At 41.7% G+C, this 19,733-nt stretch overlaps 1 gene segment (V, D, J or C); it reads left to right on the forward strand.

Moving 5' to 3' along the window:
- The first annotated feature begins 14,960 nt into the window (after positions 1 to 14,960).
- On the forward strand, positions 14,961 to 15,571 carry LOC129074098 (T cell receptor alpha variable 38-2/delta variable 8-like). The segment is given in 2 exon segments: positions 14,961 to 15,009; positions 15,261 to 15,571. Coding segments are annotated over 2 exon segments (360 nt in total).
- The last annotated feature ends 4,162 nt before the right edge of the window (positions 15,572 to 19,733 follow it).

Consider the following 19,733-nt stretch of genomic DNA (forward strand, 5'->3'; position numbering starts at 1 on the left):
CATCACCAAACTTATGTATGGTAAATAAGCACATCAAAAAATGCTCAATGTCATTAATCATAAGGGAAATGCAAATTAAAACAAAATACCACTACATACATATTAGAATAACTAAAATAAAAATGACTGACCATACCAATGTTGGCAAGGTTTTGGGGCCACTAGGATTCTCATACACAGCTGTTGGGAATATAAGTGGTACACTCACTCAGAAAATTAAACATGCACTTATAATAAAACCCAGCAATTCCATTTCAAGGTGTAACTCCAAAGAAATAAAAGCCTATATCCATGCTAACATTTACAAATGAATGTTCATAATAGCTTGGAAAATAGTACTTGGGAAAAAAAAATTCCCTCAACATGTGAATGGATAAACAGTGGTACAGCTACACAATGGAATACCACTCAGCAATGAAAAGGAATGAACTATTGATCAATGCAACAACATGGATGAATCCCAAAATAAATATGATGAAAGAAATCAGACTAGAAAGGGCATATGCTCTATGATTCTGTTTACATAAAACTTCAGAGAATGAAAACTATCTATAGTCAGAGAAGGCAGACCAGTGATTGCCTGGCACTGCCTGAGGGACACAGTAGGAAGGCTCACAGGAGGGACGAGAAGGAGCAGGAGGAGCAGGGCCACGAGGGAGCTTTGCGGTGGTGCATATGCTCAGTGTCTTGATTGTGATGATCATTTCACATTTGAGTGTCCTTGTCAAAAATGACCAAATTGTACATTTTAAACATGTGTTGTTTATTATCAAGTATTCCTCAGAAAAGCTATTTTTAAAGAGATTAAAATCAAAATCAGACACAGCTAAATTTTGGAAAACAAAGACTCTGTACTGCAGAGAGTAGAATTTTTCACTTCTCTTAATTATGAAAGGGAAAGTAATTCAAGCATGCAAGAGTAACAGGATATTTTCTGTATTTCATACTAAATAGCATAATTTGTTACAATAAATAGATGTATCTCATCGATAAATGCATTCTGGAGAAGTCATTCATTTTTCAATATTTCTCAATCTGGCCAAAGGATGGCAATGTTTAAAAAGTATTTGAGTTTGATTCCTGAAGTGTTGGAAAAATAGGAAACCAGGTCTGATCTCTGATTGGTGCTGGATGAGAGACCACTGAGCTGAAGTAACTTTTGTTGGGGCTGCCCCTTCAAGAAAGACTGATTCGGCATTTCTTTCTTTCTTTCTTTCTTTCTTTCTTTCTTTCTTTCTTTCTTTCTTTCTTTCTTTCTTTCTTTCTTTCTTTCTTTCTTTCTTTCTTTCTTTCTTTCTTTCTTTATTTTCTTTCTTTCTTTCTTTCTTTCTTTCTTTCTTTCTTTCTTTCTTTCTTTCTTTCTTTCTTTCTTTCTTTCTTTCTTTCTTTCTAGAAAGAGAAGGGGGAAGGGAGAAAGCAATACTGATTTGTTGTTTCACTACCTTGTGCATTCCGTGGTTGCTTCTTGTTTGTGCCCACTCCAGGGATGGAACCTGACGCTTTGGCACATCAGTTCAATGCTGTAAACAACTGAGTTATCCAGCCAGGGCCCTGGGAAGGCCTTTTGGAGAGGAAGATACATGTTGAAATGAGTGACAAGATTCTAGGTTCTGTGATAATGTTGCAGCCTGGGGGAAGTAGGAAGGAGGAGAGAAAAATCATTCCTACTATAAGCATAAAGCCCTTACAGGCATTGTGTGTGTGTGTGTGTGTGTGTGTGTGTGTGTGTGTGTGTGTGGTTTACATTGTCTTTTGGATCAGGGGCCAGTAGCCAAGAACTAGAATAGAGTCCTCAGTCCCGGAAAATCCAAATCATCCAAGAGGGAAAGATTTTGTCATTCATCGAAGACCGTATATGCCTTCCACTAGTACAGGCAAAACTATAGTGAAGGTCCCATCTCCTTGATGACAATGTTATGGAAAAGCAGGGAAGAAAAGAGTCATGGAGAAATAAGGGCCAAGTTGGATAAGAAAAAGCAGAGAACTGCCCTGCACGTCACAGCCTCCCAGACCAGCCCCAGGCGTCTACCTCTGTGGAGTCCACTCACAGTGACCTCCAACCTGTCCATAGACAGGCAGCTGGGCCACATGTCTCTCCTGACACAGGGCTTCTGATGGGCAGCTGGGACACTTGCCAAGAGAAGCCTAAAGAAGGTGTCATTGTCTCATTGCAAGATAAGGGGTTAGGGATGAGACTAGGGGAAGATATGCCTTCACTCCCAAATTTAATTTGGGTAATCGTTATTTTTTAGGAGGGAGAACCGCAAACTACCAGGATGTGAATGGCGTACATTTCAGTGTTTTACATAATAACTGTGCACTAACTTTGTGCCTTTGTCATTCCAAGGAAACTCTTTCCCTTCTGCTACTCACTCATCTTGTTATAGAAAAAAGTTGAAGTCATTAATTATGTTCCTTGTTGCACATTAAGACTGTACCATAAGTATTCGAACAGAAATATTGTACATATTGCACACTGGAATGAGGAGTCGGGGCAATATTTTTCTGTAAGTTTATAAATATGGAATATAGCAATGGAGAGAAAGAAAGAAAGAAAGAAAGAAAGAAAGAAAGAAAGAAAGAAAGAAAGAAAGAAAGAAAGAAAGAAAGAAAGAAAGAAAAGGAAGAAAGGGGAAAGGGAGGAAGGGAAAGGAAAGACGAAGGAAGGAAGGAAGGAAGGAAGGAAGGAAGGAAGGAAGGAAGGAAGGAAGGAAGGAAAGGAAAGAATGGATCACAGGAAGAAGGAGAGCAGGAAGATGAAAGGTAATATTGTATTCATTCTCTGTGGCAAAGCTCTTCTTCCAGACGTTATGTTTCTCTTGCCCTGTTGTGTTTGGTAACAGACCTGAATTGAGGGTCAAATCTAGTGGAACTGGGACCTGTAGACTTTGTCTTTAGTCTTTAACCATCCCTGCCCCTTTATTTGCTTCCCCCCTCCTGCTGCTCTTGCTTGTTACCCAAACCCAAAGGCACTCTGTGGCCTTTTAATACCCCTCTGGTCAGTATATGCCTTCCACTGGTACAGGCAAAACTGTAGTTTCTAGTCATTGAATTGCTTTCCAAAATCTCCCTTTATCGATCCATCTCCATTTCGCACTTCAGTCTCTAAAATGGAGTGGTTCCTAACCTAACTTACATTTTGAGGTAACATTCTAGGTTAGCCCTTCCTGGATTGCTTGTATTCAAAGCGGACTGTTAGGGGAGATTCAGAGGAAGTCACCTCAAATGGCGCATCTTCAGTTACTGGCACAGTTGGATGGGAAGCATGTTGTAAGGTAACAATGCTGTTTCTCGCACTTCCCACCACAGTGTAGGCCGTCTGCCAGTGTGTAGGGCAGTTCCCGTGGGCAAGGGTCCAAGCACCACAGTGTAAGAATGTTATTAAGTATACATTTTAATTCAAATTTTCTTGCAAGGGTACTATTATTAAGAAAGAAAAAAGGATAAAGAGTCTAGTGCTTAACACTGCACAGTAACTTGCAGCATCTCTTTTCTAAGATAGATGCTTTCACTTAACAATCATGGCCAAAAAATATATACAATACACAACATTTAAACAACCATATCTATTTAGATTTATTATGGCAACCACATATATTTAGATTTATTGGCTATTATAGCAAAAGCCAATAGCAGGGCAGTTATTATTATTGTCACTTTACTGATGAGAACACTGAAGTCAGAAAACACTCCCGTCATGGAATGCGTTTGAGAACTTGAATTCTGGGGAAGCCCATTGAAGGCCACGGGCCCTCCAGAGTCATGGAAGCCACTCCCTTACCATATGGCAAGTCCTCACCCTGCCCACTTCCTGTCAGTAGGTGCCACTGAACCAACTTTCTCATAACCACTGCTCACTGACCCAGAGCCTGGAGGCACTGCTTTGTCTGCACTTCTGCAAAATCCATATCAGGGTGGAAACTGCGTCATCCTGCTCCTGACCCCACCCGGTACCGAGCTAGACCTGTTTTGATCCCCCGATCTCTCCCCTGGAACAACATGTGCAGCCCCAGAGCTGTGCCCGTTTCCTGCACCTAAAAGTGGTACCCAGACCTGGCCGGTGTGGCTCGAGGGATTGAGCAACGGCCTGTGAACCAAAAGGTCACCGGTTCGATTCCAGTCAGGACAAGTGCCTGGGTTGCAGGCCAGGTCCCCAGTGGGGTGTGTAAGAAGCAACCACACATTGATGCGTCTCTCCTCTTCCTCCCTTCCCCTCTCTCTAAAAATAAATAAATACTTTTTTTTTAAAAACTGTAGCTATTATTTAAAAAAAAAATGTGGTGCCCACCCCACATTTACTCTTCTGTGTTATTGGAGTATCTGACGGGTACCTTTCTTGTTCTAACAACTTTAGGTAGAAGTAATCCATCCTGTCATGCAGTGTTCTCTTTCTGAACCAGTTTACCAGAGCTGTTTGCTACCCTTGGTTCTCTGGCATAGTAATTCCAGTTAGAAATCATCCAAGCAATTAAATCAGAATACACAGCAACTGCATTTCTTAGTTTATGACTTAAGACATAGATGAGCCATCTTAGTAACTTTAATGTTTTTTTTTAATTTTCTATTTCCCTACAAATTACTGCTAAAAGCCTAGGAGGGTTTGAAGATCTGTTCTGTAATATACCTTCATTTATATCAATACACAAAAGAAAATTTTTAATATATTACAATACACAAAAAAATTCTTGACATTGATGATCCACAGTGTATGCCGTGGTTATCTCAGGGTTTAATGCCCCCCTTTATGCACTTGGCCCATCCTCCTGTGGGGCTGGAAATGTGTTGCCAGATTCTCAAGGGAAGGGGACGCTGTCAAGGCTGAGCACTCAGGCTCAGGGACAACTGGGCTAAGGGACAACCGTTGCTGAGACGGCCACAGCAGCCATGAGGATCCGGGGGAGGTGACAGATCCAGGGACAAACTCCTCACCTGTCATGTCTGTGCCTCCCACATTTCACTAAGAAATAAACAGATTAACACAAACTTGTTTTCATCTAATGAAGATGTTTTGGTTTTTGCTTATTCTGTTTGCTCTGTTAAAAAGTGCCTTTCTGTATTAAAACATTACTGAGTCACTAAAAAAAAAAGGAAAAAGAAAGGTAAGGTTATCAGTATTTTTACGTGGTAGGGGACAGTCAATGACTCATGTTAAGAAACATACTCACTACACAGTGCGAATAGGGAAAAAGTGGGGTAAACAGACACACACAGGTAAGTGTCAGCAAGCCTAGACCTAAACTTAGCATTGATACTGGAGGGAGAAAAGGACACTCTGGGAAACAGAAAGAGGTTTCCCTGCCCTCTGGCATCAGGGGAGCACAGTGGGATGGAAAGCAGATCCTGGGGCAGTGATGATGGAAGCCCAGTTACCTACATCAGCGCTGAAACCTCGAACACTCCTCGGGCACTCGGCCATGTGCTCGGCATTTGAAATTCCAGTTGCCCAATTAACTTCACTCTTAAAAACAAAGCTTCCCCTGAAAATTCCATTTTGCAAAAATGAGTTTGCTATTTTTTCAACGTTTTATTTGTTTCTTTAAGAAAAGCAATGCTCGCACCGTTATGTTAATAAGAAACATAGCCTTCTTCTTCCTGCATTGTCTCCCTCAGGATTTTTTTCTCTTTCTGTATTTGTCTTTGCCTTTCATGTTAGGGTGTTTTCTTCCAAATGTCTAGTAATCTGCATGCTCATTCATACTTAATGGGATAGAAATCCGAGGTTTGAGCAAGGAAGATGGCTCTACTTCCTCTTTTTAACTATTTTCCATACTTCACTCTCACCTAAGTCTGGTATCCCAGGTTCTTATTCCTCTTTACTCAATATTGTCAGATAAATAGGCAGTTGTTTTCCATGAAAGCAGTTGGGAATGAGGGGACAGCTGACCGTTTCCAGTTCGTATGGGAGACCTGAGACTATAACTACCTCAGACAACTGTACTTTATACCTGACACATTCCGTTTAAAGTTCCATTACACCCAGGCTACCCTCAGATCTTCTGAGGTATCAGGTGCTCTAATCCTTGAGATTTTCAGGGCACCTGGCTTTTTGTTGCCATTTCCCTCTGTGCATCCTTAGGATTCAATTTTCTTCTGTTGGCTAACTAGTCACCACTTGTCCATTCACTCTCAAATCATAAAATGCTTCATCTTCTTTCACCTATCACCGGTTCTATATGTTCATTGGGGTTCATATCCTTATTTAAAACATAGTGTCATTTCAGTGTTTTCTCAGAAAGGAGAAGAAAAAAATATGGTTTCAATTCACCATAAGTCTAGCCTTCACTGATATTCCCCAGATGTTCTATAAGGTGGCCAGGGGGAGAGTTCCTATCCGTCTCATTCACGTTTCTCCATATTTTCCTAGCAGATAGTGAGTTGTCATATGTGCTCATCCAATGATAAGAAGATATAGGAATAGTAAAAAACAAAACAAACAAAAGAACCCCACCAAACACAGCAACACTCAGTGGTTGTATATAACAACAATCTAATTACTAACCATAAGGGGGCAGTGTCTCTACCCACAGTTACCCTGCAAGGCCAGCTCAAAACTGAGAGGAACATCCAGTTAGAGATCAGAGTGGATGACACACACAACAGATGTCTTGACACCACGATGATATTTACAGTGCTGCTCTAAGCCCAGGGGAGTTCTTTGGTGCCAATCCCATTTGGGAAATAATTCTTTGTTGACAGACTTCTGATGGAGATGTTTCTTAAAAGTTTATTAATAATCCTGTGGATGCAGCTGACATGTGAGTCTTGGGGCTTTCCAAATCTTGCACAGAGGACTCTAAAGGGGGTGGGAATTGTGTGGGTGCAGGAGATGAGGTCTATGAAAAGAGGGAAACAAGGAGAAAAGTGAGAGAGTGGTGAGGAAAGGAAAAAGCACCGAGGCAGCCCTTGGGGGTTAGGAAATGGAGTTCATCACAGCACTGAGAAAGATGACCTAAAAATGACATTGAACACTTTTTTGTCTCTTTCAACAGGGGTGAGTGGTCAACAGCTGACTCAGAGTCCTCAGTCCATGTCCATCCAGGAAGGAGAGGGTATCTCCATGAGCTGCAGCTCCTCAAGCACACTCGATGCCTTGCAATGGTACAAACAAGATGCAGGAGAAGGCCCTGTCCTCCTGCTAGTCTTATATAAAGGTGGTGAATTGACCAGCAAGGGGACACTGAAGGCTCAGTTTGGTGGAGCAAGAAAGGACAGCTTCCTGAACATTTCAGCCTCTGAGCCTGCCCATTCGGGCACCTACTTCTGTGCTGGGAGGCACAGTGCTCCCCTAGCACCTGCAGCTGCACGCCAACTTGCAGCCGGGACCCCAGTCACTCTGCTGCCTCTATGCTGCTCCGCTTGGCATGGACTGTGGTCGTGCATACAACCCATGTCCCCTGCCCTTCCATTACTGTGAATTCTGATGTATTCTGATGTATTTGGGGCTTTAGCTTCCAAAGAAGAATATATAAGAACTTGATAATAAATACTACACCAAAAAATAAGCCAATAATGTGAACAATAAATAAACTTTCTATGAAAATGTTCACTCTGACCTCGACTCAAGAGGAGATAGAAAAATTAAATAGGCCAATGACATGAGGAAATGCAAACGTTGTGCAGAAGGAAGATGTAGGGTACCTGGAGGCAGTCTGGCTCCCTCACCTATATGCGTGGGTAACAAGAGAGAGCAGCTCCTCACAACCTTGAAGGAGTCTGATGAAGCAATGTTTCCACAACTTTGAGCCTGGGTCTCATGGCCTTGAGCTCCTGGTGCAAAAAACTGCCCTGTGGCCTTGAGTAGGCTCGCATACGCCGCTCATGGTAGTTACTTCACCTTTCCGGCCTGTTGCCTGCTTTGTTTGGGGCTAGTATTTAAGGGATAGGAGCTTTTGATGGGGTGGGGAGTCTGGGTGCTGACTTGGACACGGGCTTGCGGCCTGTGTGACCCCCTCCACATGCCCTCGTGGCCTGTGTGCGGTGCGGACACAGGCTTTGTGGGCTGTGTGATTTCCCTGGATGGGGCTTGTGCCTGTGTGACTCTCCTGAAAAAAGGTATGTCAGCATCCTCAGGGCTCCATGCATCTTCTTCCATCTATGTGAGCTCCAAACAGCCCTGTCCAGCCTAGAGATGCTGCAACACGGAAGGTATATAAGTTAGTCCACCCAATTCCTTCCTATATGACTGGAGGCACCTAGTCCAGCCGCCATCCACTTCACTGAGCTCGGGCAGAGCATGACAGGTTCTTATGCAAATATAAAATGCAGGAGAGAAAGAGCAGAGCTAAGTGAAGGCATACTAGCTTACCTTCCTACCCTTTCACTGAAGCAATTTTCCATGAATTTGTTGTGAGTTACGAATCTGTCTAGGCTGTGCACCAACGTGCCTGAACCCACACCTGTCTCCAACAGGTGCCACAAGGTAGAAGTCCCTCAGAGCAACAGTCCGTGAAGTGTCCAAGTGTGGGTGTGGTGAGGGAGGGCTTGCCCCTGGGGCTGATCACTTCTTCCCAGAAACTCCTTCTGGGGGCTCTGTAGCCCCTGAAGAAACCACTAACGCTGTCATGAGATACCTGCCACCCTGTCTAGACAGAGATAAAAACCAAGAGGAAGGGATTAGAACCTCTCTTCCAAGTCATGGAGGTCCTCTTATAGAGGAAGAGCCATCTTAAAAACCAAGGAGTCAAGGCTACTCAGCCCAGGAAAGAGTGAATGGAGAGCCCTTTATTCACTCCTACCTGTCTGCCCAACCTCTGAGGGCGAGGGTAAAGGTGAGAAGAGAAATAAGAAGGAAAATGTAGCATAACATCTAGATCACAAGCAGACTACACACACACACACACACACACACAAACTTGGATTCCTTTAGATTTGTCTTTGCTTGCATAACCCATTGAAAGTCTTGAAGAGTACAGGAAAAACTATAAAGAACTCACAAGGACAGGAACCGGCGCATTCAGGTGCATCTAAAATGGGACACTATGCCAGTTATGTTTGTCACCCAGATCTAGAAGAGAAGCATGTTATAACAATCTACTTACTGAAAACATTCTCCCCCATTCCTGACAATGAGATGAGATGCTGTCTTTAACATACAGTAAATTTCTATACTCAATTGGGCTTAATATTTGATTTGCTATTCAATTTCATTGACCAGTCTGCTTAGTTTTCATTCCCACTTAAAAATTCTCTTTTTTCTCTCCCTCTCTATCCTTTTATAGGACAGAAAGTGTGCTACCTTTAGTGCCTGTATCTCAGTTGGTTACAAACCATCCCATTATCAAGGCTGTAGGGTCACATGAAGTGGAAGAACTAATCAATGATTCTCCCTCTCTGGCTCTAAAAATCAATAAATTTAATTTTTTAAAAGAAAATGTGGCAGAAAAGAATACATTTTCTCAGCTACATTCCCTGGACAAACTTTGGCCATGGCAAGCCTAGTGCCATCCTTCCCTCCCTTCCACTTTTCGTTTAAAAAATTATATTTTTTGATTTTCTTTTCCTCCACATTTTCTTTTAAGTGTTTTTTGTTCTTGCATATGAATGATAGAGTTTTCAAATTGTTTTATACATTATAATCTATCTTTTGATAGTGATTTCTATTCCTTTTTTAAGGTTTTCAGATAGATAATAATTTCATCTGCAAATAAGCAGATGATCATTTTAATGCTTTATTTACAATTTTCCTTGAAAAATCACAATTTTCTCTGGGCTGATGGATTACCTAATAACCCCAACACAGTGTAAAATAATGGCAAAGGCACTGGACATCGTGGTCCTTCTCCTAACTTTAATAGGAAAGCTTCTAGTGCTGCCCCATCAATAGGTGCTGAATTGGGGGTGTGGTATATACATTTTTATATTAAGGTATTAATTAACTCCTTTTTTAGTATTTTTAACATGAAACTGTTGTATTTTGTGACATAATGTTTCTGCATCAATGGAATTGATCCCATGAGTTTTCTTCTTAGCTCTTGTGCCATTTATTAAGCTACTTACTTTTTTAAAAATATATTTATTATTTCCCTCCTCATGGTATGATATGTTTCTTGATTTTAGAGAGCGGAAGGGAGATATCGAGAGAGAGAGAGAAACCTCAATGCGAGAAACATTGGCCAGTTGTCTCCCATTCAGGCAAACACTAGGGATCGAACCTGTACCATTTTGGTGTATGGGACAAATGCTACAAACAAGTGAACCAGCCTGTCGGGGAAAGCTACTTACTCTTAACTGCAAATACTTTGCTCCTACATTACTTTATTATTAGCATATTCTATTTTGTACAATATATTAAACATCTGAAAGGGTTAAGATGAATGAACATTACATGGAAGATGCTCAATATTTATTGTTGACCTTCTACAACTCCTGTATATCATTGTCCTGGAAAATTGTTAATCACCTTTCACTAGCTACACTCCTGCTGGTAATGATCTGGGATGTTAATATCATCCATGTCTGAGACAGGGAAGAAGACAATTCCAAAAGACATTATCATGTAAATGTTACTTCTTCCAAACTACTGGAACAACTTCTTCTCTTCCAGACTAAAATTCTTTACTTTAAAATTCTTAAGTGTCCTCATCAGTAGTGTGAAAACTTAAAGAAACCTAGGAGTTTTCTGCAGTGCCAGATTTGATGTGATTTAACAACTGGTTAGACTGGGAAAATGGATAATCATGGGGCAAGTGTAGCAATTTACAAACAGCCAGCTCCTCAGGCAAAACCCATGTACCTCTCGTTTTTCCCTTGAGCAGCAATGAGAGTCATTGAAAATCATCAAAATGAGAACTGGATGCAAAGAATAGAAGAGAACTTTCTTCTATACTCTCTTGTCCTCTTGTGTCCCTAGTCCTTACTGAAAATATAGGAGACCATAAAACAGGGTTTCAGACATCTAATGAGTAAATAGTGAGAAATTGCCATATTTTGCACAAGTGACCCGATCTAAATATAAGAAAGAACTAGATATGTACAAAAGCATTAGCATTCTCAGATTTAGCCAATACCTGGTTGTTTCATCAAAGCAAAGAATATATTTTTTAAAATAGTATTATAGTTCCCTTCTTTCCACTCTTAGAATTTGGGAGAGGTCTAACTCTTTTAATTAATTAAAAACTGTTCGGGTTAAGATATTTAACGAAGCACAGTAGACTCTGCCCAGTGGAGAGAAACACCCAGTACTTCTCTCAAACTTTTATTTATACCCCTCAGAATGCAGCCCAGAGTCATACAGGCGCGGAGGGCCATGAAGCTGAGGAGGGTGAGGAAGGGCGGACCAGGCACTAAGAAGACTCAGACAGTCATCCCCAGGGAACGCTTTGAGACTATGTTCTGTTTTCTATCTTTTTTGTTTTCTTCTTCTGCTCTCCCTATGTTCTAATTCCCTTCAAATAACAAAATGAGTTAGTTTGTAGTAAAGGGGAAATGCAAAAAGAAAATAAAAATTTAATGAGAAAGCTCAGACCACATGGGGGCAGCACTTCCACTGACAGCAGTGACAGGCTGGGAGCTAGAACTCTGAGCAGGAGCAGCCAGGAAGGGTGTTTTCATGACGGCTTTTATGTGACAAGTGAGTCTTTGATTGGCTGTGACAAGAGAATGAAGATCTCCGGGGGTGTCCACACCAAAAGAAGCAGAAGAATCTGGAACAGAGACCTAAGCCCCCTGAACGAGGCCGGTTCCCAGCCTCCGACCTGAACCCTCAGAGGCTGCAGGAAGAAGCAGGAATGGCGGTTCCCCTGGGAGCTGCACTGATGCTCCTGTGTGTGCAGCCAACCTGTGAGTGAGGGGGAGGGAGGAGAGGGGGGGAAGGGCCGAGCGAGAGCAATGGGGCCCCGCTGCTAAAGAAACCTCCAGAGATCCCAGGGACAGCCTGGGCCTCATTCTAAGGAAAATAGAACAACTAAAGGGTAGAAAAAAAGCAGTGTCTCATATATGAAAACCTCTTCACTCCTCCTGAACAGGGTCAAAACAACAAGCACCGGTGGAACAGAGCCCAGCTTTCCTGAAAGTCCCGGAAGGAGAGAACTTCACCCTGAACTGTAGTTATACAGACCGCAGTTTCAATTTCTTCCAGTGGTTCAGGCAGGATCCTGGGGAAGGTCTCAGCAACCTGATGCAAATGTGGTCAAATGAGAAGGAAAAGAAGAGCGGAAAATTCACAGCCAGGCTTAACACCGAGGGCCAGCACTTTTCCCTGCACATGAGGGATTCCTGGTTCCGTGACTCCACCACGTTCCTGTGTGCAGCAAGCACACAGTGCAGCTCAGGCACCTGCACCCTGCACCTAAACCCTGCAGAGCCCTGCACTCCCCCTATAAGGGCTCCAGGACACTGAGTGTAACTTTGCTCTGAGCAAAGGGAATCTGAGGGGCTCTTGAGAGCATATGTCATATATTTTTCATTTGATAATCAGATGCAAAGGGAGAGATAATGTCATCAAATTCCATCTGATACTTAGATTCTCAGTGTAAAGGCTTTACTCTGTTAAAACTAGTCCAAAATCCTGAGGCTTAATATCAGGAAGGAGAGAACAGAGTAAATTTCTTGTCACTGAGCTCCTTGTAGACTTTTACAAATATATTGAAAATAAAGTGTCTTAAAAGACATGACCTTCAACTTCAATAATGAAAGAAAATATATTTGGACATCTGAGAAGACCAATATAGAAGGTCAAGTACTAAAACCTGAGGGAAACTGGTGTAAAGTTTGTGAAGGACACCATGAGAAGGGACCGCAATAGGACAGATATTCTGGTTCCTCCTCAGGAGGGGAAAACGTCAACCAGCTGAGTGGAGAAGAGCCAAAGGCGTGTGACCAGAGGTTATCAACAGTGAGTCTGTGAGAAGCGCCCAGCATCCTGTCTTTCCTGAGGTCAGAACCCTGAGCAGGAGGGTGGGAGGAGGAAGAGCCACACTAAGGGTGACCATGAACTGAAGGAGCAATGCGCGTGGGCACAAATTGTTAGGGTCATTATGTCTTACATCCATACCCACAGGAGAGCGTCCCCTGCAGGGGGTTCACTGGATAACCAGGTGGCAGGATAATCCACCCAGACGATGTCATCAGCCTCTGCCCCCTTCAGCGTTTGAACAATAGACTCGTGAACAGAACAGCCAAGGTGACAAGATAGAGGTTCTCCATGAGCCCAGGAGAATGTTTTTCTTTCACCAAGTCGGATGTCACTATTTCTGTTGCCAATTAGTCAACCTGTCAATAGATAACACACTGAGCCTTCAATATGGAATCCCCCCTCAAGGAGATCACCAGCTACTTGCTGCCAATGTGATTACATTGGACCACTTCCACCCTGGAGGTGACAGAAATCTTTTTTTTTTATTGGGGTTAATACATGCCTCTGGGTATGAGTTTGTCTTCCCTTCACAGTGCCACACAAAGCAGCACAAACCGAAGGTTCAGAGTGTTAGACTGTTCATAAAAGGATTTCCCATCCCTCTGTTTCAACAGACCCACTTTATACAAGGATGTGTGATAGTGGACACGTGACCATTGGTATCCTACTACATAAACTGTTATCCACAAAACACTAGCCTAATAGAACATTTGAAGAACATCTTAAATGCTCAGCCTAAGCAAGAGAGGCCAGGGAGCTACTCTTCAAGATGCTGCTGAGTTCCTAAAGCAGCCCTCGATCAGCCTTGGATAGTGAGTTCAGGGATTGTCCCAGCTCCTTCATGCCTCATTTAGGGTAACTGCGAAGGGCATGCTATACTGAATCCCAGAGTCACCCAGCTGGGTTAAGCTCCAACGACCCAGGTTGATGACAACACCTTGTATTGGCTTACGTCCCTTCCCTCCTTCACTCCCTACCATTGTTTGATAGAATCACTTGCACGCAATCTGCTCACACAAATTCTCATATAGAAACTGACTTTTGGAGGTCCAAAACAAAGTTATAAGAATTCAAATCGTAGGACAAGAATAGAGATGATCTAGAAGAAATTCTGCTGTCCCTTCTCTGATTGCTATCAAACTGAGTTTTGGGGCACAAGACATTCCAGCAACCTTCATTCTGGGCAGGTCCCAACTCTCTCAACTCCCTGCACATGTGAGCAGAGAGGCTCAGCCCCTTAGCACTGTGTTACAGAGAACCATGCTGCTCAGACAGTGCCTGGAGTGTAGCAGGACCTTGTCCATACAGCTAAGGATCCACCTTTGGAATTAAGTTTCTCTGTCAATCCTTCTGGAAAAGCAAAATTCTAATGAATCATAGTATGTTTTCTTTTAAAAAGTTTTTGTTCACAATATTTTCTCAGAATGGAATGAGTGGTGAGAGCAACTCTTTATGAGTTGTTTGAGGCAATTTAATGCTGATAAGAACTATTGATATAGTTACTTCAGAGTTTCCTGATGCACCCCCAAAAAGGGCTTATTTTTTTTCTTGAGTAGCTATGGAAAAATCGGCTCAATTAGGCTTGACATGAGCAGCTTACTTGTTTAGTCAGTGCACTTTCCACTCACAAGCTTTTTTTTATGCTTCATGTTAAGAAATTATAAAAATTTATAAATGAATACAAAAACAAAATAAGTACCTCCTTATTACCTACAATCAATTGTTCATATATGTCACAGTTGCTTTGTCATTTTTATTTGAAAAAGAAAGAAAACGTAGAGTTTGCCATTGTTGCAGATAAGCCCTGCCACTTCTGCTCGCCATTCCAGGTCCCGACTCCTCTCCAAGATTAGATCTTATCAGAAATTAATTCGCCATCTCCTTCCTCTGTATTTTCATCCTAGATTAAAAGAGCTCAGAAAACATTATTTACTTTCATTTATAATTATAATCAAGGACCTATTTTCTCAAAGACCAAAGGTGTTGGGAAAACTCCTCAAGGAGACACAGTCACCCTCCTACCTGCGATACCACTTCCTGTCGCCCAGCCCAGAGGGGCACCCAGAGCAGAGCATAGACGTCTCACTGTGCAGGGAGAGCTGTCAGCATGGCGCTTGCTCTCTTGCTGTGGGCAGTTGTGATCTCCACCTGTCTTGGTAAGGAAGGTGTAAGTCTTTATTTGTAATGCTTTTTAAAGGCACTCGGAAAAAAGAGGAGATTAATAGCACAGGATTTGCCTGCCTCACAGAGCCCAGGTGACATGGGGAACCAGAAAGCTGACATGTTCTTCTCTAGGTTTGCATCAAGAAGAGAACATGCGGGTGGGGATGGGAACCAGATGTGAGTCTGCCTGCTTTACTCTCTGGTGTCATACCCAGCTCAGTCCTTTCTGTCCTCCTTCCCACAGGATCCAGCCTGGCCCAGACAGTCACTCAGCCTCAACCAGAAATGTCTGTACAGGAGGCAGAGACTACGACCCTGGCCTGCACATATGATATCAGTGACAGTGACTATTATTTGTTCTGGTACAAACAGCCTCCCAGCGGGGAGATGATTCTCATTATCCGCCAAGATGCTTATAAGACACAAAATGCAACAGATAATCGCTTCACTGTGAACTTCCAGAAAGCAAGCAAACACTTCAGCCTCAGGATCTCAGACTCCCAGCTGGAGGATGCAGCGGTGTATTTCTGTGCTCTCAGGGGCACAGTGAGATGAGTGACAGGAAGAGGCAAACAGAAACCTCAGACCTCAGCGCCTGTGTCAGGTGTAACAGGAACAGAGAGAGGAAATCCTTCACTGCTCTGGAGAAAAGAAATACTAATCTGTCTGACTATTGGAAATATAGAAATAATGTCTACAAGCTGTTTTGCTCGAGACAGTAATAAAAAAAGTGAATGTACATAATGCTTTATAGCTATGCAAAGGACCTTCACATGCATTTATTTTAATTAACCCCCACAACTCTGTGTATTAAATAGGACAGGTCAGATACTGCCCCACTGCTGCCCAGTGACTCTCATAGCCTGACCTAAAGCTAATTGCAAGAATCATAACTTAACCTTTTCACAGTGCAAATTACTCTAATTATTATCTATCTGCATGTCCCACAATCAAATTGAAGTCATCATATTAAAATTGAATTTTCTATGTTCCCCACAATCTTATAGTTTCTTTTTTTCCTTTCTTTTTTATTTCCTCTTCAGTCTTGCTCAGGATTCAGAAGCACAATTAAAATTTTGTGCTGCAGGGTTTGGAGAATTTCTCTACCCTCTACCGCCCAGACTAGGTTATCTGATTTTAGGGCATACATTTTCTTTCTTTCTAATTAAAAAACAACATAAAAAACTCTATCATGTCTATCTCACCGTCTCCCAACTGATCTAGCAGTCTTCATTATTTTTTTATTGTTGTTCAGTTACAGTTGTCCCCATTTGTCCCCATTACTCTCCCCTGCTCTACCCACCCCCACCTCACACACTCAACCCCCCCCCCTTTGGCTTTGTCCCTGGGTCCTTTATACATGTCGCTTGACACCCTTCCCCTTCTTTCCTCCATTATCCCCCCACTCTCATCTCATTACTATCAGTGTGTTCTTTAGTTCCATGTCTCTGGCTCTATTTCACTCACTTGTTTTGTTAATTAGTTTCCACTTACAGGTGAGATCATATGGTATTTGTCTTTCACCCTCTGGCTTATTTCACTTTGCATAATGCTCTCCAGTTCCATCCGTGCTGTAGCAAAGAGTAAGAGTTCTTTCTGCTGCATAGAATTCCACTGTGTAAATGTCCACAGCTTTTTGATCCACTCATTTGCTGATGGACATGTAGGCTGTTTCCAGCACTTGGCTGTGTAAATAGAACTGCTATGAACATTGTTTTTGGAATTGGTGTCTCAGGATTCTTCAGGTATAATCCCAGCAGTGGAATTGCCGGGTCAAAAGGCAGTTCCATTTTTAGTGTTTTGAGGAAATTCCGTATTGTTTTCATGGTGGCTGCACCAGTCTGCATTCCCAACAATGTACGAGGGTTCCCTTTTCTCCACAATTTTGCCAGCACATGTTGTTTGTTGATTTGTTTATGATGGCCATTTTGAACAGTATGAAGTGTATCTCATGGTTTTATTTTGCAGCTCTCTGTTGGTGAGTGATGCTGAGCATCCTTTCATATGTCTCTGAGTCCTCTGTATGTCCTCCTTGGAGAAGTGTCTGTTCCAGTCCTTTGCCCATTTTTAATTGAATTGTTTGTCATCCTGGTTTCATGTTGAAGTCATGTGAGTTCTTTATATATTTTGTCCAACGTGAAGTCCAAACATGTTGGAGTCATGTGAGTTCTTTATATATTTTGGAGATCAAACCCTTGTCCAAGGTATTATTGGCAAAATTATTTTCCCATACAGTTGGTGCACTTTCCATTTTGATGATGTTTTCTTTAGCTGTGCAGAAGCTTTTTAATTTGATGTAGTCCCACTTATTTATTCTTTCCTTTATAAGCCTTACTCTAGTGAACATATGTGTGAAAATATTCCTGTGTGGAATGTCCTAAATTTTCGTGTCCATGTTCTCCTCTAGGACTTTTATGGTATCTCACTTGTATTTAAGTGTTTTATCCATCTTGACTTTATTTTTGTGTATAGTATAATTTGGTGGTTGTATTTCATTTTTTTGCATGTAACTGTCCAAATCTCCCAACACCATTTGTTGAAGAGGCTATTTTTACACCATTTTGTACTCCTGCCTACTTTGTTGAATAGCAATGGACCATAGAGACATGGGTTTATATATGAGCTCTTTATTCTCTTCCATTGATCTATGTATCTGTTCTTATGCCAGTACCAGACTGTTTTGATTATAGTGGCCTTGTAATATAGTTTGATGTCAGGTATTGTGATCCCTCCCACCTTATTCTTCTTTTTCAAACTTGCTGAGGCTATTTGGAGTCATTTATGGTTCCATATAAATTTTTGAAATGTTTGTTCTATACTTGTGAAAGATGTCATTGATATTTTACCTTTTTTTTAGATTTTATTTATTTTAAGAGAAGAGAGAGAGAGAAACATTCATGTGTGGTTGCCTCTCCAGTGTCCCCTAATGGGAACCTGGCCTGCAACCCAGGCATGTGCCCGGACTGGGAATTGAACCCATGACACTTTGGTTCCCAGACCGATGTTCAATCCACTGAGCCACTCTAGCCACTGTATGTCACTGATATTTTAATAGGGATTGCATTAACCTATAAATTGCTTTGGGTAGTATGGACATTTTGATGATGTTAAGTCTTCCAATCTATGAACATGGTATACATTTCCATTTATTTGTATCTTCCTTAATTTCTTTCTTTAGTATTGAGTAGTTTTCTGAGTACAGGTCTTTTACCTCCTTGGTTAGATTTATCCCTAGTTAATTCATTTTTCTTGTTCCTATAGCAAATGGGATTTTTTTTTTTTACTAATTTCTGTTTCTGATAATTCATTGTTGGTGTACAAAAATTCCTTTGATTACTGAATATTGATTTTGTATTATGCTGTTTTGCCAAATTCATTTATTAGGTCAAATAGTTTTTTGGCAGAGTCTATAGGGATCTCCATGCACACCATCATGTCATCTGCAAACAATGACACTTTGACTTCCTCTTTTCCAATTTGGAGGCCTTTTATTTCTGTTTTCTTGTCTGATCACTGTGGGTAGAACTTCCAATTCTATGTTGAACAGAAATGTTGAAAGCAAATCCCCTTGTCTTGTTCCTGATCTTAGTAGGAAAGTATTATTTTTTACCCATTGAGTATGATGTTGGCTGTAGGTTTCTCACATGTGGCCCTTACTATGTTGAGATATGCTCCCTCTACTCCCACTTTGCTGAGCATTCTTTTCATAAATGGGTGCTGTACCTTATCAAATGCTTTTTCTGCAGCTGTTGATAGGATCATGTGATTTTTTTCTTTCCTTCTGTTTATGTGATGTATTACATTCATTGGTTTATAAATATTGTACCATCTCCCAGTCTTTATTCTTGACTTTAATCTAATATCACCCTGTATCTTAAATTTTATTAATGTACCATTTATCTTATCTAAGAAGATGAGAAAAACAAACAAAAAACTCAAGTAGGATTTCATGGGCTGCCAGGATTCGTCCCCAAATAGGTGTACTTCTGGTAATGCTATAATTGCTTTTGATGAAACAACCATTTAGAAGAACCAGGTCTAAACATAGGGTCAAGCAGCTGCTATGCCCAGACTTACCACCTCAGATCCCCTGAAAAATTGGGATGTCTGGCCCTGGAGAGGATTCCATCTTGCTTATGATAAGTGGGAAAAGTTAAATGGACAAAATAACACCAACATTTCTCTATATGTCCATAATTCCACCAATACGTAGCTCTTACTGTTAAGACCATTTGTGGAGCATTTATTTCCATCTGTCCCCATTAAGTGAGAGGTAGAGCTTTGGATAAGATACTTCATTGCTGAAATAGTTGTCTGCTGTAGTTTCCAGAGCTGAGGTTGGAGATATGATTAGAATGTGTGGTGGAATTTACTGGGGGTGGGAGGGATAAAGGGGAACTAAAGGCAGATTGCTAAGTAACTAAAAATAAGCATTCACAGAAATCCTTGTCATCTCTGACCTATTTGTATTGGCACGATGGATTAGTATCCAGGCTGGAACTAGAACCAGACCTGGTGACATGCAAAGGAACTTCCGGATCTCCTGTGGCTTCCCCAAGTTCTCTTCGAGAGCTCCTCTACTGCCTCTCATAAGCCCACACCCTCAGAGCTCTGGGCCATCCTCTTAGTCCCCTTGAACCAACTGGAGTCACCTGACACTGTCTTCTTTAGTTTGACATGCTGCAGCCCAAGGGTAGTTTGTGCCTCTTTAGATCCT

Source organism: Pteronotus mesoamericanus, unplaced genomic scaffold (genome assembly GCF_021234165.1).
Source record: "Pteronotus mesoamericanus isolate MK-2021 breed Mesoamerican mustached bat unplaced genomic scaffold, CSHL_Meso_final contig_46, whole genome shotgun sequence".
Lineage (NCBI taxonomy): Eukaryota > Metazoa > Chordata > Mammalia > Chiroptera > Mormoopidae > Pteronotus > Pteronotus mesoamericanus.